Source organism: Pristiophorus japonicus, chromosome 22 (assembly GCF_044704955.1).
Source record: "Pristiophorus japonicus isolate sPriJap1 chromosome 22, sPriJap1.hap1, whole genome shotgun sequence".
Classification (NCBI taxonomy): domain Eukaryota; kingdom Metazoa; phylum Chordata; class Chondrichthyes; family Pristiophoridae; genus Pristiophorus; species Pristiophorus japonicus.
The window spans coordinates 22,892,630-22,915,393 of record NC_091998.1 but is presented as its reverse complement, the minus strand read 5'-3'; the positions used below and the strand labels follow the sequence as shown (position 1 = coordinate 22,915,393).

Sequence of the window (22,764 nt, the reverse complement as noted above, 5' to 3'; positions counted from 1 at the left end):
TGGAGTGGATGGGGAGGAACTGCAGAGAAGGTCAGAGTTGAAGGTGTACCGGGGGACATAGAGTTGGAGGAGGTCGCAGAGGAAGAGCGAGGTCATGGAGGGATTTAAAAAGGTCAAAGATTTTGAAACCAATGAGCTTAAGGAAACAAATCAGCTTGCTATTCCAACCCTTGATTTACTATTTTGCATTATATAGCTGAGAACCAACAGTTTAGACATTTTAATAGTAAATAAATATGATCACTGTTAATAGATTAATAGTGGAGTGTTAGTCTCTGTGTCTCTCCATTTATAGCAAGTCTTGTGGCTCAGTGGGCAGCACCCTCGCCTCTGAGTCAGAAGGTTGTGGGTTCAAGTCCCACTCCAGGGACTTGAGCACAAAAATCTAGGTTGACACTCCAGTGCGGAACTCCTACATGGCAAGCGAGTCCCAGGTGGGCAGAGGAAACGTTTCAAGGACACCCTCAAAACCTCCTTGATAAAGTGCGACATCCCCACCGACACCTGGGAGTCCCTGGCCAAAGACCGCCTTAAGTGAAGGAAGAGCATCCGGGAGGGCGCTGAGCACCTCGAGTCTCGTTATCGTGAGCATGCAGAAATCAAGCGCAGACAGCGGAAGGAGCGTGAGGCACACCAGGCTCCCCACCAACCTTTCCTTCAACCGCTGTCTGTCCCACCTGTGACAGAGACTGTAATTCCCGTATTGGACTGTTCAGTCACCTAAGAACTCACTTTTAGAGTGGAAGCAAGTCTTCCTCGATTCCGAGGGTCTGCCTGCGATAATGATGCTGATGGTGGTGGGAAACGCAGCAGCCAATTTGCACACAAGCAACCAGCAATGTGATAATGGTCAGATAAACTGTTTTTTGTTATGTTGATTGAGGGATAAATATTGGCCAGGACACAGGGAATAACTCCCTGCTCTTCTTCGAAATAGTGCCATAGGATCTTTTACGTCCACCCGAGAGAGCAGACGGGGCCTCGGTTTAACGGCTCATCTGAAAGACAGCACCTCTGACAGTGCAGCACTCCCTCAGCACTGCACTGGAGTGTCAGTCCAGATTTATGAGCCCATGTTCCTGGAGTGAGACTTGAACCCACAACCTTCTGACTCAGTGTGCCTCTAACAATTACCAGTTTCTTTTATACTTAAAAAATAAATAAAACTTTTCACTGTTATCAGGAACTTACATAACAAAAAACGCACTATTTTGCTGTTTCTCTCACCACAGATGCTGTCTGACCTGCTGAGTATTTCCCAGCATTTTCTGATTTTATTTCAGATTTCCAGCATCCGCTGTGTTTTGCTGTAAAACGGTTAATTATTCCTTGAACTCAGTTGCAATTGCCGTATAAAAAAATAAGACTTGCACAATGTCTTCAACGCTAACCAATTCCCCAACGACTGTGGCCAAAGGGACTCTGAAGATCAAAGTGACTGAATTGGCAAGGGGGTTGGGAAATGGTTAACAGACAAGTGAGCAGAAGCAATAGCCGTGCTTGTGTTCTGAAGGGCCCCTTGCTTTGTGATTCGCTGTTGCTGTGATGCAGCTGGAACATGAATGCAGCCCACCTGGCTTTTTAAAGCAGCTGTTAGCGTGAAAAGGCGAGGGAGCAGCTCCCAGGAGGCAGCTCCATTTTCTGCGCCAGATAGGAAACTTTCCTGCAATGATTTTCTCCCTATCGTGCACTTTGTTTATCTGGTAATCCGACATTGTAAGGCTCAGACACTTCAAAGAGGTATCTCCTTACGAAAGAGTGATCAGAAAACTTATTTTACTGGCAAATACATGAAATAAATTGTGCTGTAACTAATCTTTCCTTGCGTTGGATGTGATGCCAGTCTGATAAAAGTGATGACCCATCTCCTTCCTCCAAAAGGATCTGGAATGCACGGCCTGAGAGGGTGGTGGAGGCAGACTCAATCATGGTTTTCAAAAGGCAACTGGAAAAATACCTGAAGGACAAAGATTTGCAGGACTACGGGGAAAGGGCAGGGGAATGGGACTAGCTGAGGTGCTCTTGCAGAGAGCGGGCACAGTCTCAACGGGCCGAATGGCCTCTTTCTGTGCTGTAACCATTCTGTGATTCTAAGAAAGGTTTTCCCAAACATTTTTCTTCATGGAGACACGGCCCCTTTAACAGATTAGCTTAGCTATTTCATTACTGAAACTATTTACCACAGGAACTTCCTGTTCAATATTCCATCATCTCAACAATGAAATAATAAGCAAAACCGGTGACTGGTTTCTTCCCAAGTGAGGGCACACAGCAGGAATCACTCATCTCCACACACCCACAATCCCTGCAGTAAGCAACCTTTCACCTTGTCCACGGTTATCATTTGAGTTAAGTTGTCTGCTCGAAGCTGAGAAATGTTAATAAAATGGAGGTTGGATTTCAAAGGGACATTATTGCTTGCTGGGCAAACTTGTCCAGAAGCCAAAAGACCCCAGCAAAACTAACCTGTTCAGTGTTATCCAACAAAGCAATAGATTGCGAGCTTTGCAATCTACTCGTTGTTACTTTACAAGCATTTAAAAAAAGTTAGGAACAACTTAAGTTTACAGTCAAACACCCTTGAGATGAGGCCGAGCTAGTAGCAACCTCGCATTGAGTGGACACTTTCAGTGAACAGCCAGTCGCCACACTCAAGTCCTTTTCCTTTTTCTTCTTTTCCATCACTCAGTGCCACCGAAGGCAAGTGAAACCCATTTATATTACAGCGTTGTCCCCGGAGACAGCACTGTAGTAGAAAGGTGAGATACAACAACAACAACTTGTGTTTATATAGCGCCTTTAACATACTAAAACGTCCCAAGGTGCTTCACAGGAGTATTTATGAGATTAAAAATTCGACACCGAGCCGCATAAGTAGGAATTAGGGCAGGTGACCAAAAGCTTGGGTCAAAGAGGGAGGTTTTAAGGAGCGTCTTGAAGGAAGAAGGAGAGGTAGAGAGGCGGAGAGGTTTAGGGAGGGAGTTCCAGAGCTTGGGGCCTAGGCAACAGAAGGCACGGCCACCGATGTTTGAGCGATTATAATCAGGGCTGCTCAAGAGGGCAGAATTAGAGGAGCGCAGAAATCTCGGGGGGGGGGGAGTTGTGGGGCTGGAGGAGATTATAGAGATAGGGAGGGGGCGAGGCCATGGAGGGATTTGAAAACAAGAGTTAGAATTTTGAAACTGAGGCGTCGCTTAACCGGGAGCCAATGTAGGTCAGCGAGCACAGGGGTGATGGGTGAGCGGGACTTGGTGCGAGTTGTGACATGGGCATCCAGATTTTGGATCACCTCTAGTTTACAGCCTGCAAAGGGGAAGAACATTGCCTTGGCAGGGTGCTTTGTTCTCTGTCTCTAGAGGTAAGGTGATCTGGGGGCAAACATTGGTGGCAGTGTGCATGGGGGGCTGTTGCTATTTTCTGCCCACCTGTACAGTTGAGCAATGCAAGTTTTACATTGCTGGTCTGTAGGGATATTTCAGAACCATTACTGAATGTCCATATCTACAATCATATGCGACTTTAGAGAAACAACTTACACACGTTACTGAAGAGTAGTTACTTGTGCTCTGAATTTTCCCAGTGGAATCAATATAGTGGAAACAGTGCTGCAATATAAACATGGCATATGATGGAATGGCGTGGATGTGCCAGGCCTTTGTGTGTCAGCCGTGGGTAGCACCCTCGCCTCTGGGTCAGAAGATTGTGGGTTCAAGTCCCACTCCAGAGACCAGAAACTTGAGCACAAAAATCCAGGCCGACACTCCACTGCAGCGCTGAGGGAGTGCTGCACTGTCAGAGGTGCCATCTTTTGGATGAGACGTTAAACCGAGGCCCCGTCTCCAGTGGACATAAAAAATCCCATGGCACTATTTCGAAGAAGAGCAGGGGAGTTATCCCCGGTGTTCTGGCCAATATTCATCCCTCAATTAACATCACAAAAACTGGTTATCTGGTCATTATCACATTGCTGTTTGTGGGAGCTTGCTGTGTGCAAATTGGCTGCCGCATACCCTACATTGCAACAGTGACTACAATTCAGAAGTATTTCATTGGTTGTAAAGCACTTTGGGACGTCCTGGGGTCATGCAAGGCGCTATTTAAATGCAAGCCTTTCTTTTTTTCTTAATCATTCTATAAAAGCTGGCATTATGCTGACCAGATATTAAAGGCAGACACATTTTTCTGCACGTGGTATCTATGTTACCATCATTCGACCCTGAATCATTCCAAACAGAAGTACAATATGCTACGCCAGTTGTATGATTCAAATTATCCAGTGATCACCTCAGATGTAGAAATAAATACAATTGTATAAGCAGCACCCACAGGGATGGAGAGGCAGACTAACGACCAATGACTCGACTCCACTAACCCACATAAACAAGGAATACAAGCCTTGTCGTCTTATGTCTAACACTCATCGGCATCTTCCTGTTTACTTAGTTAACCATTGACTTGATAAAGTGTGACTATGTACTTACAGGATTTTTGCATTTTTTTCTATTGTATATTATTAGCCTGTATAATTCTCAATGGCAATCCATTAGTCTCGCTCAACGAATATAAGAACTAAGAACAGGAGTAGGCCACACGGCCCCTTGAGCCTGCTCTGCCATTTAATAAGATCATGGCTGATCTTCTACCTCAAATCCACTTTCCTGTTCTATCCCCATATCCTTTGATTCCTCAAGAGTCCAACAATCTATTTCTCACAGCCTTGAATATACTCAATGATTCAGCATCCACAGCACTTTGGGGTAGAGAATTCCAAAGATTCACAATCCTCTGAATGAAAACATTCCTCCTCATCTCAGTCCTAAATGGCAACCCCTTATCCTGAGACTGTGCCCCCTAGTTCTAGACTCTTCAGCCAGGGGGAAACAACCTCTCAGCATCTACCCTGTCAATCCCCCTCAGAATCTTGTATGTTTCAATGAGAACCTCTCATTCTTCGAAACTCCAGAGAGTATCCACAGAGATCTACTCGATGACTCTTCATAGGACCACCTTCTCATCAGATTTTAGTCAATTATAATGCAGGCACATTCAGCTGGAATATTACTTAGTAGTGCGAAACAGGAATGTGTGTTACTGTATACATTTTGAGCCACAATTTTCACCTCCTGTGTGCTGTCGTTTTAATGAAGCAATGGGCACGATCTTAACAAACGTCATTAAGAATCAAAGGTGTCCTCACATCCCAGAAATTAAATTAAACTTCATGAAATGCCAAAAACAAAGAAGAGAACACACATAGGGTCCACAATTGGTCAGTGCATAAGGTCCGCCCATTTCTCGGCGGTCTGCCGGCGGTGCGTCGTTTCAAACCACCGGCACACCGCCGAGACCGAAGGGGACAAAATTGGTCGATTTTTTTCGGCGTTATGTCGGTGGTATGTCAGCGGTCTGCAGCGGGTGGTATGTAACCTCGTAGTCGATCCAGATCGACTTTCTCTCCGATGGACGGTGCGGCACTGAACTGCACATGCGCAATTTTTTTTCCCGTTTTTTTTCCAGAAGCTTTTTATCCGTGATTTCGGGGGTCGGGGGTCACCCGCGCATGCACAGTGACTTGAAGAGGAGGGAGAGAGAGTGAGAAAGAACAGCAAGCTAGTCGACGGGCAGTTACTTTCAAAACACATTGCAGAGTTAAAAAATATTCAGAACAACTGATAATTCTACAGTTTGACGAATAAGAAGACATATTTTACAAAGCAAAAATCATAACAGAAATATTAGGGAAATGTAAAAACAAATTCCAAGCACAGAAAATGATGGGAGGTTTAGGGCTCCCGCCTTTGATGAGACGGAGTTACCTGCCCTTCTCGAGAATATCACAGAGAGGTACTCCGAGCTACCGAAGGGTGGTCGTGGAAAGCCCCCCACAAAGGGGTACAACAGGATATGGGACAAGATCGGGGAGGCTGTGTCCTCCACAAGTACCATGGTACACACCGGGGAAAGGTGCCGTAAGAGGTGGAACGACCTGGTGAGGGTCGCAAGCGTAAGTAATGATTTTATTTATGCACCCCCCCTGTGCCATGTACCATGTAAATGTAGGTTCCGTGTCACACGGATGATTTTATTTATCTGGTTACAGCGATGTGCTCGTGCTTTCAGGCAATGACAGAGGATCAACGCTGTGTTTTTTTATGTGTCTTTGTGTGTGACCCTGTGTGTGTGCAATGTTAAATGGATTGAAGATTTTTACTTCCATTTACTTTACTTTCTGCAGAAGAAGACATCTGCAATAGCAGCCGATCAGCGGCGTACGGTGGGAGGACTCACAACCCAGGAGCCTCTGACTGAAATCGAGATCCATGCCCTGTCGCTGGTCGGGGATAGCAACCATGTCACCACCGGCATTGGAGCTGACCCACTCACACGGGATGGTCAGTTGAATAAAATGCAGTCTGTGTTGCAGTTCTGTCATATAATATAACTGTAACTGTAATGTTGGCCTGATGTAGTGTACGTTTATTGCACTGTAATGTTGGCCCCATGTGATGTACTGCAATGTTGGGGGAATGTAACGCAATGCGTATATGTATTGTCTGTCTGCGATATGTAATGCAGTACTGCAGCAGTGGTGGACATTTAAGTAAGACTGCGATAACCACTGTACAATGTACTCACCTAACCCTGACCCCGCCCCTGGTGGCAAGCATTTTAAATGTTGTTTTGTACTTCCAGACTCGGACAATTCCGACCACACCTGTCATGTATTCAACCAGCATTGTAATCCATGTATAATCTGACCTAAGTTGTACACTGTGAGAACAATGACCACAAGGTGGTGAACTTGTGGGAAACACTCCTAACCTGAACCTTCAGATATAAAGGGGAAGCTCCACCCACTTCCATCACTTGAGTGCTAAGGAATAAAGGACAGGTCACAGACTGACCTTCTCTCAAGCATTTATACTGTATAGCAAGGACGTATCAATGGCGACGAGAAACTGGGATTTAAACCACGTGAGCATGGCCACTAGCAGAACAGACGAGAGATACTGTGTTAAGGAATGGTTGGGACAGAGATTCAACATTGTTAAAGCAGCACACAGTTCTCCAGGCAGACAAGGGCAGTCGGGCATGCCCCAACATGTAGTCGAAACCAGAGGGGGAGTTTGACAGAGACAATGGCAAGCTGAACGGCGATTCAGCCAGTAATGCGGCCAGTAATGGGGCCATCAACACCTGTTAATGGCGCACTCAAGGACAATCACAGGGGCAGTCAGGGACGATCGATTGGCAAGGGACCTTTTGTTTCCAACAGCAGCTCATGTTGGAGGCGTGGAGGCACACACTCAGCTGGAGTTTGCAGAGATAAGCAAAATACCTGCAGAAATGAATGCTGGGGAAAATCACTGGAAGCTGAAGTTCAGCGAGTTCATGTGGAGCACGTGTACAGTTCATACACCAGGACGCCACCGATAATGATGAAATTGCTCCTCAATGGCATCCCAGGTGCCAGCCAGTCCCTGATGGGTATCAAACAGTTTGAAAAGTTGTGGGCGTCCAAGGCCAATGATGTCATGTATTCAACCAGCATTGTAACCCATGTACAATCTGACCTAAGTTGTACACTGTGAGAACAATGACCACAAGGTGGTGAACTTGTGGGAGACATCCCTAACCTGAACCTTCAGATATAAAAGGGGAAGCTCCACCCACTTCCATCACTTGAGTGCTAAGGAATAAAGGACAGGTCACAGACTGACCTCTTAAGCATGGGCCTCGTGTGCATTTATACTGTATAGCAAGGACGTATCAACACTGACACCGATGACAGACCCACTGCCTCCACCTGTGGTGTCACCCAGCTCTCTCCCGACTTCACCACCGACAGAGATGAGGAAGAGGAAGAGCCGCTGATCCTGCAGCCAGTGGAGGTGGGGGTGAAGACAGAGGAGGATACACCAGCTCCATGTGGGCCAGCTGGAACATCTCCACCACGGAGTCTGTATTCAGGGGATTCCCCCATGGCTCCTCTGATTCTGCGGGACCAAGCGGTGCGCAACAAGGCACCCCCAGTGTTGTAGCACCTTTGCCACAGCGACGGAGGTTGGTGCAGAAAAGGCCGGTTGCTGTAGGTATGTACCAGGACATGGTGTGCCTGTCACAGGCCAGTGTCGACATAGGTTGAGAGATGCTCAAGGCCATGTCTACGATAGCCACAAACATCGTGGTTTTATCAGAGCGGCAGTCGGAAGATATGTCACAAATGATCAACGCGATGATGCGGACCGCCGACGCCATCAAAGCCATACGGCAATCGACGGGATCGGGACATGGCGTGGAACCTCTCTGTGCTCAGTAATCGGGTCGACAGCACCTGAGAGTGGGGGGCTGACATCATCTTCCAGCCCTGAAGCCGTGCCTTCCAGATCACGAGCTTCTCCTGAGGCCCCATTCATTGCGCCTGCAATGTCTGACCCCCAACAACAACAACAGCACTCGGGGTGCGGTGCTGCATGTCGGCTTGGTACCACCATGGAGAGGTCCGGGCGTCAGGGGCAGTGGGAAAGGGAAGGGCGGGAGTAAGAAAGGGGGGAATAGTCCCAAGGGTGGTGTAGCACACGGTCGAGGACAGTAAAGGGTCTTTTGTTGTACTTGTTCATTGAATAATTGAAGTTTGATTTTTTTTGTTAAAGTTGTTATTAAACTTGTTAAAGTTTTGTTAATGTTGTTAAAGTTGTTATAGTTGTTTTATAGTTACAAAGTTTTAAAATTGTTGTATATTTTTGACATTTTTACATAAATGTTTGAATTGAATTTAAGCACTCTTGTACCGTGTCCAACTTTTGGGATAACAATCATCAGGGTCCCAAAATGCAGCTCTCCACATTCAAGCAAAGTGTTCATTTATAAACCTTCTCACATCTGGTTCCTCCATTAGACAGGTAATCAGCAATACAGGCTGAGATAGTACAGGCCCCATTCTTTTTAAATCTCACAATATTTTTCAATGAAAAAAATACAACTAAATTGCCTATCTTAATAAGTTACTCAGTGCCAATAAAAATACCTTTTCCACTTTAAATCGCACTGTAAAGTCACTGTTCACTTCTGAAATATAGAGGTGCTGCTTTAGCTGACAGTTCCCGATTTCCAAAATGGCGGCTCCGTGCACACCACCCTTTCCTGCCCACTTAACATCGCGTAAAACCACCTTTTCCAGGACGGTATGCAGCTCCGGTGGTATGTCGATGGTATGTGATGAAAATTCAGACTTTTTGGCCTGTATGTGGGCAGTCCTGCATGGCGGATGGTGTGCATACCGCTTGGCGGTAAGTCAATGATGAATATTTCACCGAGCGGTATGTCAGCGGCATGCAGATGTTTTTTGGCCAAAATCGCATTTTTGGGCAGCATGCGGGCGGTTGGGGGCGGTATGTCGACCAATTTCGGGCCCATATAAAAGTACTGTGAATTCCTTGCTCCATGTATTGAGGGTGAACTGTGAGTTGGCACACTTTCCTTTCATTTAGACAACCTGAATCTCAATCCAATCTTGACTGATGGGATGAACGTCTTGGAAAATAGGATCAGGAGTAAGCAATTCACATTATTCAGCTTTCCCACCATTTTATTAGCCATAGCAGCTCTTTATATTATCACCTCAAAAAAACATGAAGAGCTGACAAAATGATGGAGTCTCGAAGGACTAATGCTAAGCTTTCTTCCATTGAATTTCATCCCATTAGTGCAGATTGGATTGGACTTGATTAAATGGACAGTGTGCTAACCCACACGGAATAGGACAGGGAACAAGTGTTGCAAGCCCCTGTCAACTCCTCCTGGGGAGTGGTTCATAACCCAAAGTTTGGCGCTGAACACGCAAGACCTCAGGATGTACGCGCATACTGACAATGAGCTTTGTAGACCCAATAATAGACTTGAAACAAAACCTTCCGCGATAAACTGCCCTACAAGTCTGTGGGTCGACATGATGCAGCATTGATGGCGGTTACAGAAAAGGCAAACATTCTTCGGTTTGTCTGAAGGTCTTCTCCTACAGTTCAAGTTTATGCTTAGAAGAAAACGAGTGATCATCTATGTAAAGAAGTGTTTAGTAAACCTGTTTGCAAACACATGCATTTGATTCCAATTAATATAATTGCAGCACCTTTTGATGGTAATGTGATGATAATGATATTCAGCTTTTGAAACACCTTTTTTCATGAATGAAGACATCTCGTGAATAGGTAAAAAGCCTTACATTCACATATATCAGTAACTAATATAGTCTCAACTTCAGCTCTAGAAGACTAGGCTTCTAAGATGGTACAAAATACAGAGTAACAACATGCAGTCTCTGGTAAGAAGCTGATGCTAATTCTGAATGCAACTACATGCTGGCCAGTGAATGATGGGGCTGTTTATAAAGAAGTGCCTTCAGCAATGAACATGATGCACATAGCAGCCCTGTGCTCAGTATGTTATAATCTCGCAAAGGGACAATTAGAAATATTATTACATTCCACATGGGACCAGGACACTGGATTTATCAGGTACTGCTCTATCCAATTTGGTGGGGCTAATTGCACTAAAAATAAATCACTTTTCAAAAGCAAAATAAGCGACGGTGATGATAATTCTCATTGCATTCATAGTGTATAATTAGTAAAAGAGGTGAATTTATTTGAATAACCATTCCCCAAAGTTGGAAATCATACTCTAGAAACTTCACTGGTCCTGTGTTATTCAGTCAGGTCACTAGTTGTGAACAAATCCCATAGTTGGCCACCTTCTATAAGTAAGACATATTAGACGACAGATATCCCTGGGGAGCCCAGTAGTTGTAGCAGTTTAATAAGAAGGCCCACCACCACCTTCTCAAGAGCAATTAGTGACGGGCAATAAATGTTAGTGATGTCCATGTCCTGAGAATGATTTTTTTCTAAAGGTGGGCATTGGAGTTCCTTCATTCCAGGGATGGGAGGTGGGGGGGGGGGGGTTCATTTGTGTGGATGGACTGGAGAGGTGTTGTTGGGGTGGGAGGGGTCGTTTTCCTTGGAGCAGACAGGGTTGGGAGGAGATCTGGTGGAGGTGTTCAGGGTCGTGAGGATAGACAGAGTGAATGGGGAGAGGCTGTTCCCATTGGCGGATGGGTCGAGAACCAGAGGACACAGATTTGGGGTGATTGGCGGGGAGAGAGCGTTTTTTTATGCGACGAGTGGTTAGGATCTGGAACGCACTGCCTGACAGGGTGGTGGAGGCAGACTCAATCACGGCTTTCAAAAGGGAGTTGGATAAGTGCCTGAAGGAAAAAAAATGGCAGGACTACGGGGAAAGGGCGGGGGAGTGGGACTAACTGAGGTGCTCTTGCTGAGAGCCGGCACGGGCTCGACAGGCCAAATGGCCTTCTTCTATGCTGCAACCATTCAATGATTACATGATTCTAATTCAAGGAGTCAATCCCAGTTTTGACTAACGCTAAAAAATGTTCCCTTTATGAAGGGAGCTTTGCCCATTCTTGGCCCGCTCGCTATACAGAACAGGTATTTGGGAAGGAAAAATGGGATAGATGCATTCCACGATATGGAACTGCATCATGTCAGGTATCCGCAAAGTATCAGCAATGGTAACTTTGGAGACTCTATTTCCCAGAGTTTCCCAGCTAGCTGAAGGTAATGGGAGGGCTCCTACAGTAAGCTGAGTACAGTAAATAGGGTTTAATATTGGCGCTGAATACAGATGTATTGGAGTACCTCCTCCAAATGGAGCCCATATCACTCGCCTAATGGCTTTCACCCAGTCTTCCATGTCATTCTGGGAGTTTGCCATAAGAAGGAATGCTTCATGATTGACAGCCATCCGGTCCCGATCCCCAGCACCCCCTAGAACAAAACAAAAGGAGAATAAACAATTTGAGTTGCCACTATTCTGATTGTATTGTTTTACAAAAAGTGAGGATAACATCAGAGAGACCTCATCTACCAGGAGGTAACAGCATTTACTTCTAACAGGGTCACTCCGATGCTGAAAAATGGCCAGTCTATTAAACTCAGTACTGAGGTTGCATTATTTTGGAACAAAAGTCAATGGCTGAAAGGAACAAGGGAAATAAATATAAAAAATGCAGGGCCAGGAGGCTCCCTACCAGAGAGCGGTGGAGGCTGGGTCATTGAATATTTTTAAGGCGGAGATAAACAGAGTTTTGAACGATAAGGGAGTCAAGGGTTATGGGGAGCGGGCAGGGAAGTGGAGTTGAGGCCAAGATCAGATCAGCCATGATCTTATTAAACGGCGGAGCAGGCTTGAGGGGCCGAATGGCTGACTCCCGCTCCTATTTCTTATGTTTTTATGTTCTACCCATTCCAGACATCCTCTGCCTATGTAATCACCACCCACCTGCCTCCCAATCACCACCCGCTGGATCTAGATAATATGGTTGAGGAAAGCTTGTATTGGATGGTGTCCCCGGATCAAACCCGAATGAAGGTAGGGAAGCATAGCCTTCCTATCGGGTTGCTTTTAATGTCACAGGACATACTGAGTGGGATTATGGAGTCCGCTCAGAGGGGCAACAAGTTATCTGGAGCAGGTTGGAAGTAAAGAGGAGCATGTGGGGCGGGACTGATCGTGGGTGTAATGTATGTACCTGTGAGAATGCTCACAGGTTTGTAGAGCTGTTGCCAAAAAAAAAAGGGCACTTGAAGACTGTTTGGAGTGCCTCCCCCCTTTAATCAGGGGGCACTTGATTTAATTGATTTATTGTTTTACAGCCAAAAAGAGTTGTAGCGCTGTTGCCTGAAAAGGTTTTGGTGTGTGACCGCCCCTTTAATCAGGGGGGCACTTGTATAATTTGTGTTTTTAGTGCCCTAAAAGAACCCCCCAAAAAAACAAAAAAAAAAGGGCACTTGAAAAGTGCTTGGAGTGTCCCCCCCCCCCCCCCTGCCTTTAATCAGGGGGCACTTGATTTAATGTTTATTTTTGTTCACAACAAAAAGAGTTGTAGAGCTGTTACCTGAAAAGGTTTTGGAGTGTGACCCCTCTTTAATCAGGGAGCACTTGATTGTTTTTTTACAAAAATAGTTGTAGAGCTGTTGCCTAAGGTATCCATTGACCGGTCCAGGCAGCGAACGGTCAAGAGGGTCGTTCAGCCCGACTACCTGCCTCTCTTCCGCGGCTACATTCGTGCCAGGGTATCCCTGAAGATGGAGCACGCGGTGTCCACCGGTACGCTCGTGGCCTTCCGCGAGAGTTGGGCACCGGAGGGACTGGAGTGCATCATCACCCCCGGCAACCAAATTTTAATTTGATTGTCTAAGTTCCCAGTTCATTTCTAAATTTATGGGTTCTAGTGCCTTTACCAAAAGGGGGCACTTGATTTAAAGTTATGTTTCAAAATAGTTGTAGAGCTGTTGCATTGTGAGCGGTTTAACCAGTCCCCAATGTTCACAAGACTCAATAAAACACCAGTCAGTTGGGTCTAGGTCAGCCATGATGAGGTATGCAGTTATGAGCCTAGTGGATGAACTGGTAATGTGTAGTTCAACTTTTGTTAATAAACCAACTAGGTCTTAATAGCAGTGTGTTGCTATGAATTCTTAAGCAAGAACCTGCGAAGCAAATACATTACAGTGGGCAACTTTGTTCAGTATTTGTTCTTCGGATGGGAGTGGTGATGGCTAAGTCTAAAGTTTAGATGTTTACTCCAACTTCAAAACTGGTATGGCAGTTTTAACTCGCATCAAAATCTACAACCTCGGTCCTGAAACCCAATGCTTCCTGACTGATCTGGCTGCAGCAGTGCCATCACTTACGAACCAGAGAGTTGGCCAGAGTTGTGTTTTTCTTCCTAACGTAACAGTAAACAGAGTATCACACCGCTCAAAAGGCTAAATTAAAGACCATGGGCTAGAATTTCCATTGGGATCGCTCCCCCCCGTTTCTTAGCGGTATTCCGGCAGTTGCGTCTTTTGAACCGCTGGAATACCACTGCTGCGCGCTCCCGCGATTTTTGATGGTCGATTCTCGGCGGTGGCGGTGTGCAGCAGTAGCGGGCCGGAGGCAAAGTGCCTGAAAGTCGGCAAACAGCCCCCTAGAAACATGTGGGATTTTTTTTTGGTCACTGCTCATGCGCGAGCATTCTACCGTGATTTCGGGGCCAAAGGTGACCCTGCGCATGCGCAGAGAACAATGAGCGAGTGTTGGTAATTTTGGAGACTGCTGAGGCGAAGATTTATTTGAAAGAAAAAGAGAGAGAAGAGTTATTTAGATCTATTTGTAAAATGGTTTAGAACATTATTTTTATTAATAATTGATAATATAACATAATAATAATAGTACGACATAAAATAATAAATAATTATTTAAATATAAATATCAGTATAAATAAGATGCAAAAACAAGCTCTGGAAGTGGAGAGGGAGTTAGGTAGGAGGAGGAGGGCCATTAGTTTCTGCGTAGAAACCCAGGAATCATTGGTTCATAAAGTGGAGGCTCGCTGGGATTAATTAACATGGGGTGGGCGAGGAAAACCTGCACCAAATGTGTACCAGAGGTTATGGCGAGGGATTGCTGAGGCGGTGTCGTCCGCCGCGCCCGTGATACGGGGGCCAAACCAGTGCCGCAAACAGTGGAATGACATCGTTGGGTCGGCGAGAGTATGTAATAACTTTTATCATGCACTGACTAATTACTCTAAAGTGCCACGTTTTGTAAAACTTGGTGTCATTTTTTATTTCCTATCATCGATCTTCTATTGTGTTAGTCCTCTGTGTTATGTATGTAAACATTGTAACTATGTAAAGCTTGCCACCAGAGGGCAGAACTGTTGGAGGCCCAAGGGTCACCTGCACACCTCGTGCAAGGGAGTATAAAAGGTTGTCTGCCATGCTGCTTAGGCACTCTGGAGTTGTATTAAAGAGACTAAGGTCACAGCAGTTTTAGCTCACAGTACTCAGTCTTGTGGAGTTCTTCCATACTTAACAATTGGCGACAAGTAACAGGTTACGAACTTTCACGCGGTCATAGCTGCCGTTGGAATTTAGAGAGATTTGTAGAGCGTGATGATTGGGAAGCCTTCGTTGAGTGTCTCGACCAGTACTTCATGGCCAATGAGCTGGATAGGGACAATAAAACTATCAAGCTCAGGGTGATTCTTCTCACCGTGTGTGGGTCCACAATATACGGCCTCATCAAGAATCTGCTAGCACCAGCGGAGAAGACATATACAGAGTTGTGTACGCTGGGTTTGGAACCACCTCAAGCCGAAGGAGAGCGTCTTAATGGCCAGGAATCGGTTCTACACACACTACCGCTCCGAGGGCCAGGACGTGGTGAGTTATGTCGCCGACCTGAGACACCTTGCAGAAACTTGTGAATTTGCTGGATTTTTGGGGGAAATGCTGCGGGACTTTTTTGTGCTTGGAATCGACCATGAGGTCATTCTTCGCAAGCTGCTGTCCGCCGAATTCCTAGACCTGAGCAAGGCCATCACGATAGCCCAGACATTCATATCCACAAGCGATAATACCAGACAGATATCTTCCCAGTATCGAAGCTCACCGGCAAGTACTGTACATAAAATAACATCGCTAGTAGGCAGAACTGCATATAGCAGGGTCTACATGCCTCCAGGATCAAGACCTAGGATGACTCAGAGTCCGCCATCGGGCACCCATCAATGTCGATTCAAGCACTACGTGTGCAAAGGCTGTGAAACAATGGGGCACCTCCAGCGAATGTGCAAGAGTGCTGCGACTCACCACGTGGCAGAGTCGGCAGAGGATGATCGATCCAGCGCGGATCACGCAAAACAAACAAGAAAGGCAACTCAACCCGAGGAAGAAGTGTATGGGGTACACATCTTCACCACCAAGAGCCCTCCTATTATGCTGAAAGTCAAATTGAATGGCATTCCGGTATCAATGGAGTTGGACACGGGGCCGAGTCAGTCAATTATGAGCCAGAAGGCTTTTAAGAAACTGTGGGGCAACAAGGCACAAAGGCCCAAACCGAGCCCAATTCAGACAAAGCTGCGCACCTACACCAAAGAGCTCATACCAGTAATTGGCAGTGCGGCAGTGAAGGTATCGTACGGTGGAGCTGTGCATGAGTTGTCACTGTGGATTATACCAGGTGATGGCCCAACGCTATTCGGCAGAAGCTGGCTGGGAAAGATTCGATGGAACTGGAATGACATCAAAGCACTATCTTCAGTGGAAGATGCCTCATGCGCCCAAGTGCTGAGCAAATTTCCGTCGCTATTTGAACCAGGCATCGGCAACTTCACAGGCGAAAGGTGCAGATCCATCTACTCCCCAATGCAAGGTTCATTCATCACAAGGCTCGAGCAGTTCCATATATGTTGAGGGAGAAAGTCGAGATCAAACTGGACAGACTTCAATGAGAGGGAATCATATCGCCAGTCCAGTTCAACGAGTGGGCCAGTCCAATTGTTCCGGTGTTGAAAAGCGAAGGCACGGTCAGAATCTGTGGGGTCTACAAGGTAACGATCAACAGAGTCTCGTTATAGGACCAGTACCCGCTACCCAAGGCGGATGACCTGTTTGCAACATTAGCAGGGGGGAAGTCGTTCACCAAGTTGGACCTAACCTCCGCCTACATGACACAGGAGCTGGCTAAATCTTCGAAAAGATTGACGTACATCAACACGCACAAATGACTGTTTATATACCACAGGTGCCCTTTTGGGATTCGCTCGGCTGCTGCCATCTTCCAGAGGAACATGAAGAGTCTGCTGAAATCGGTTCCGTGCACCAGTCGTGACACCACCGAACACCTGCACAACCTAGAAGAGGTTCTAAGTCGACTAGACAGAGTGGAACTCAGGCTGAAATGCTCCAAGTTTGTTTTCCTGGCGCCAGCGGTCGAATTTTTGGGGAGAAAGATTGCGGCAGACGGCATCAGACCCACGGACTCAAAGACAGACGCCATCAAAAATGCACCCAGACCACAAAATATGACGGAGCTGCATTTGTTCCTGGGACTCCTCAACTATTTTGGTAACTTTCTGCCCGGGCTAAGCACTTTGCTGGAACTGTTGCACATGTTGCTATGTAAGGGTGATGACTGAGTTTGTGGTAAATCTCAAGAGACAGCCTTTGAGAAGGCCAGAAACCTACTTTATTCTAATAAGTTACTTGTACTGTATGACTCATGTAAACGATTAGTGCTAGCTTGTGATGCATCTTCGTACGGGGTCGGCTGTGTGTTACAGCAAACCAATGTATCGGGCAAATTTCAACCGGTTGCATATGTATCTAGAAGTCTGTCTAAGGCTGAAAGAGCCTACAGTATGGTCGAGAAAGAGGCATTAGCATGTGTATATGGGGTTAAGAAAATACACCAATACCTATTTGGACTTCGGTTTGAGCTTGAAACCGACCACAAACCGCTCATTTCACTGTTTTCAGAAAGTAAAGGGATCAACACCAATGCTTTATCCCGCATCCAAAGATGAGCCCTAACATTGTCCGCCTATGACTATGTTATCCGCCACAGACCAGGCACGGAGAACTGTGCTGGTGCCCTCAGTCGGCTACCATTGCCCACTACCGAGGTAGAAATGGCGCAGCCCGCAGGCTTACTTCTGGTCATGGATGCTTTTGAGAGCGAGGGGTCACCCGTCACTGCTCGCCAGATCAGGACCTGGACCAGCCAGGATCCTGTGCTATCACTTGCGTCCTCAATGGGAGCTGGTTGGCCATTCCCATGGAGGTGCAAGATGAAATTAAGCCGTTTCACCAACGCAAAGATGACATATCCATCCAGTCGGATTGTTTCTTATGGGGTGATCGTATGGTTTTGCCAAAAAAAGGCAGGGAAACGTTCATACACGACCTACACAGTACCCATCCAGGCATAGTCATGATGAAGGCAATAGCCAGATCGTATAATTGGTGGTCCGGCATTGACTCGGACTTAGAGTCATGTGTACACCAGTGCAACACGTGCTCAAAACTGAGCAAAGCACCAAGGGAGGCTCCATTGAGTCTGTGGTCATGGCCCTCCAAACCGTGGTCCAGGATCCACGTAGATTTTGCTGGCCCCTTTCTCTGAAAGATGTTTTTAGTTGTAGTGGATGCTTACTGTAAATGGATTGAATGCGTAATCATGTCATCCAGCACATCCACTGCCACCATTGAAAGCCTCCGGGCTATATTCGGCACCCATGGCTTGCCCAACGTCCTTGTCAGTGACAATGAATCTTGTTTCACCAGCTTGGAATGCAATGAGTTTCTGACCCACAATGGCATCAAGCATGTCAGGTCTGCCCCGTTTAAGCCCACATCCAACGGTGAAGCAGAACGGGCAGTCCAAACTATCAAACAGAGAATGAAACGCGTGATGCAAGGCTCCTTGCAGATCCGCTTATCTCGGGTTCTGCTCAACTACCGGACGCGACCCCACTCGCTCACTGGGGTTCCCCCTGCAGAATTGTTAATTGGGAGATTGTGGTTCTCCCTAGTCCACCCGAATCTAAATGATCATGTGGAAACCTGACGTCACCAGCAAAACATGTACCATGATCGCGCGGCTGTATCTCGTGACATTGATGTTATCGACCCCGTGTTTGTCCTGAATTACGGTCATGGTCCTAAATGGGTCGCTGGCACTGTCTTGGCCAAGGAGGAGAATAAAGTGTTTATAGTCAAACTATTGAATGGACAAATGTGCCCAAAGCATTTGAATCAGACCAAACTGCGGTTCACCGACAACCAGGAACAAACTGAAGAGGACATCACCATCAACGATCCACCAACACACACCCAACCAGCAATCAACCTCGCTGTCAATCAAGAGGATGAACCCACCATTCCCAACAGTCCTGTCAGACCAGCCGCGCCACAGTGCAGCAATGGTCCGACCAACTCACCTATGCCAGAGTTTGACCTCAGACGATCAACTAAGGAGTGTAGGCCCTGGATCGTCTCAACTTGTAAATAATTTGTATCAAAGACTTTGGGGGGGGGGTAAACATTGTAACTGTGTAAGACTTGCCACCAGAGGGCGCAACTGTTGGAGGCTCAAGGGTCACCTGCACACCTCATGCAAGGGAGTATAAAAGGTTGTCTGCCATACTGCTTAGGCACTCTGGAGTTGTATTAAAGAGACTAAGGTCACATCAGTTTTAGCTCACAGTACTCAGTCTTGTGGAGTTCTTCCATACTTAATACTCTATATTTTCATGTGTTCATCATGCAACACTTGCGTGCTAACGGAACTTAAATGGTGCACTCATTGCCGAAAGGATTGGGGATGGTAAATTAGGGATGTCTACCTATATATGTATGTGTGTATTCCGTAATAGTAGCTGTGAAATTAGTTTACACATATTTTTTGTCGCCTTTGCAGAAAAAATTAACCGGCAACATGGGGGAGCTCTGCAAAATGGGCGGAGGTCCGCCGAAGACTTTTGAATTGACGGACCTGGAAGAACGCGCTGCAGCCCTGTCGGGAGCATGTGATCGCACCGCCACGTGTGTTGGTTCCAAACCGGTTCTCGCGGAGGGTAAGTCTGCATAATCCCTGGGCTGTACTGCGGTCATGTAATTCAATCTTATGTCAATATAATGTAGAATGTAATATAATGCTAGGAGCACTAAATGTTGTTAGTTATGACATGAAATTTTTGGTTGATCACACACACTCTGCCACTTGGAAAGCAACATTCTGTTTGGGACTTAAGTTTTGTTATGTCATGTGGTTTTTTTGCCTACTTTGCTTATGATAGTTTTATGTCATGATTCTAGGTAATACATGTTTGTTCTCCACGTAAGCCTGCATAAAGTGAATTGCTCTCATGTTACCTCTGACCCCTCCCCTCCCTCCCCTCCCCTGTCGCCAACCATTAATGTTATGTTTTTACAGTTCCAAAGGTGGAGCTGCCTGCCCCTTCCAGAGAGGAGTCAGTGGAGGGAATGAAGACTGAAGAGATGGTGGTGGAAGAGATGGTTGAGGAGCAGGAGGAGAACACTCCTCAAAACTTTGTGACGGTGGTGGAGGAGGGAGGGAGGGGTGGCGGGACTTGACGGGTCCTTTCTACCTGCGGCCACCGGTTCCTCGTCGGAATCCAACTTTCTTGGATTCCGGCCCGAGGAAGCGGGACCAAGCAGCATGCAGTGGCACACCATGACCCCGATGGTGAATCCGCGGCGGCTGATCCGGCAAGGTGGGAACGCTGCGAGACAGACAGACGCGAGACTGGACATGGTGGGACTGTCCAGGATGAGCATCGACGAGTCGAGAGCTCCTCCAGGCCACTGCTGGGATGTCTGCAAACATCACGGCTTTAGCAGCCCGTCAATCGGAGGACATGGCGGAGCTGATTGCCGCGGTGAGGGAGAACACCCAGGCCATCAATGCCAATGGTAGGCAATCGACAGTCGTGGGATATGGCACTGCACCCCAAGGTGCCATACCAGCAATGGTGACAGCACCTGATTGTCGGGAGGAACAAGTTTCTTCCGACTTTGAAGGCGGATCCTCAGCACCCCAGCTTCTCCAGAACCCCCAAACATAGCGCTTCCATTGTTGCCCTCCCCCCCCCCCCCACCACCCCCCAAGCAGTCACGCTCGAGGTGCTCTGCTGGATGACGTACTGGTCCCGACATGGGCAGGGCCAGGGGTATTGATAGCGGGAGGAGGAGGTCAGGGTCAAGGGAAAAGGGGGGGATTGGGCAGAAAAGGCGTTGGAAAAGGTGGCTGCAGGTTGAATCGTGGGAGGGTGCAGGTGTGGTTTAAGTGTTGTTTATACTGTTGTTGTTGATAATGTTTTGTTTTGTAAAATTTTCATTCAGAACAATTATTTTATTTTATTACATTGTTAAAGTTTAATTCAAATTACAACTTTTATTAAAAAAAAATGATTCTTGTACCCTGTCTCACTCACTTCTGGAAAATGAGGAGTAACAGTCATTGTGAGAGTCAGCAATATCAGCAGTGGAACTACAGGCCCCATTCCCTTTGAAGCACACATGTTCAGATGTTCTCACAATTATCCACACTATGTTCAAAATCCCTTAATAACTATTCCAGAATTCACTCAAAATCATTGAAAATCACTACAAAATACATTCCAGCCTGCTGCCAACTTTACACAGCCTTTTAGAAACATAGAAAATAGGTGCAGGAGTAGGCCATTCGGCCCTTCGAGCCCGCACCGCCATTCAATGAGTTCATGGCTGAACATGCAACTTCAGTACCCCATTCCTGCTTTCTCGCCATACCCCTTGATAGAAACATAGAAAACACAGAGAAACAAAATCAAAATGGAGGCATAATGCTGGGACGCGGCATGGTAAGTACCTAAAAAATAGGTGGTACTGATCCTCAGCGATAGCGGGCGGTAAAAAACGGCATAATTAGGGAAATTAGTGCTGCGGGGGAATTTTCTTCATTTTTTGGGAAATATGGGCGGGCGATGTGCAACAACACCGGCGGTAATCGTAGGTCGAAATTACCGCCGGCGATAATCGGGACTAAAATGGGTGTCAAACGGGTGGTACAGGGCAGTAATTTGCCTTTCTGGCAAAAACGGGCAGTAACTGGGCGGTAACTTAGCGGTAACTTGGCGGTAATCCGACGGGCAGAATTCTAGCTCCATATATCCTGGTCTGCAGGTTATAATGAACATTTACTGCTCAACGATACATTTCACATACAATTTCTGTCAGTCTATTATAATTACAACCCCTCCCCAATTTCCTATTCAGCGTGAAACTCCTTTCAGCTGGGTGGGGGCCAGTTGAGTCACGTGTCCACAGCCTACTATAAATATCTCACTGGCACAGGCCTCCATGGTTCCAAGAAACACAGGAGAAAGGGAGAGAACTCGGAAACAAGTGTTATACCGAATGTGGTGAATTGAACCAAAACGTAGCAGGCCGTGCGACTTGAGATTTTCCATTTGCTTGGGTGACAGGCCAGGCTAAACGTCATCGTGCAACTGCGGGGATTATGGGTCGGGTGATTAGTCGGTACGCGTGAAACTGACAAGACAATTTGCTCATGCCCGACGTACAAAACGAGAAAACGAGAAACTTGGGAGAAATGTTACCTCGGCCCTCGAAAAGTTAACTTAACCCTCTTTCCCCCTTGCAACCAGCCCGACGGGGCATTTTGGAAAAGTCGTCACGGAGAGAGTCTCGGCAACAGACACGGGTGAAACCGAATATCAATCAATTCGTCACTCTGCATCAGCACGTGAAACTGCCGGGATAAATCTGGATCATGAGTCAGCAGCTGCACACTGCAATTACCAAATTCAGTCCTATCACATGTTTCTGTTCTTGGTTCCATTCAAACAAAACGTTCAACCCATTAGCCACCAAATAGTGAAATGCTTGATTGTGAGATGACTATAAAAATGCACTTATTTTACAGTCTACAAATGAAGTGTATGAAAAGAAAAAAAGAAAGACTTGCATTTATATAGCGCCTTTCACAACCTCAGGATGTCTCAAAGCGCTTTACAGCCAATGAAGTTTTTTTTGAAGAGTAGTCATTATTAAAATGTCGGAAACACGGCAGCCAATTTGCACACAGCAAGCTCCCACAAACAGCAATGTGATAATGACCAGATAATCTGTTTTAGCAATGTTATTTGAGGGATAAATATTGGCCAGGACACTGGGGATAACTCCCCTGCTTTTTTTTAAAATAGTACCGTGGGAGTTTCTACGTCCACCCGAGAGAGCAGACGGGCTGCGGTTTAATGTCTCATCCGAAAGACGGCACCTCCGACAGTGAGCGCTCCCTTAGCACTGCACTGGGAATGTCAGCCTA

The 22,764-nt window shown here is 46.5% G+C and overlaps 1 protein-coding gene across 1 annotated transcript in view; it reads right to left on the bottom strand.

Moving 5' to 3' along the window:
• The window catches only part of arhgap22a (Rho GTPase activating protein 22a), a 410,547-nt gene that overhangs the window by 82,681 nt on the left and 305,102 nt on the right, over positions 1–22,764 (bottom strand). Inside the window, exon 3 of the mRNA XM_070865755.1 lies at positions 11,715–11,843. Coding sequence (XP_070721856.1) covers positions 11,715–11,843 — 129 coding nt within the window. The remainder of the gene's footprint in view (positions 1–11,714; positions 11,844–22,764) is intronic.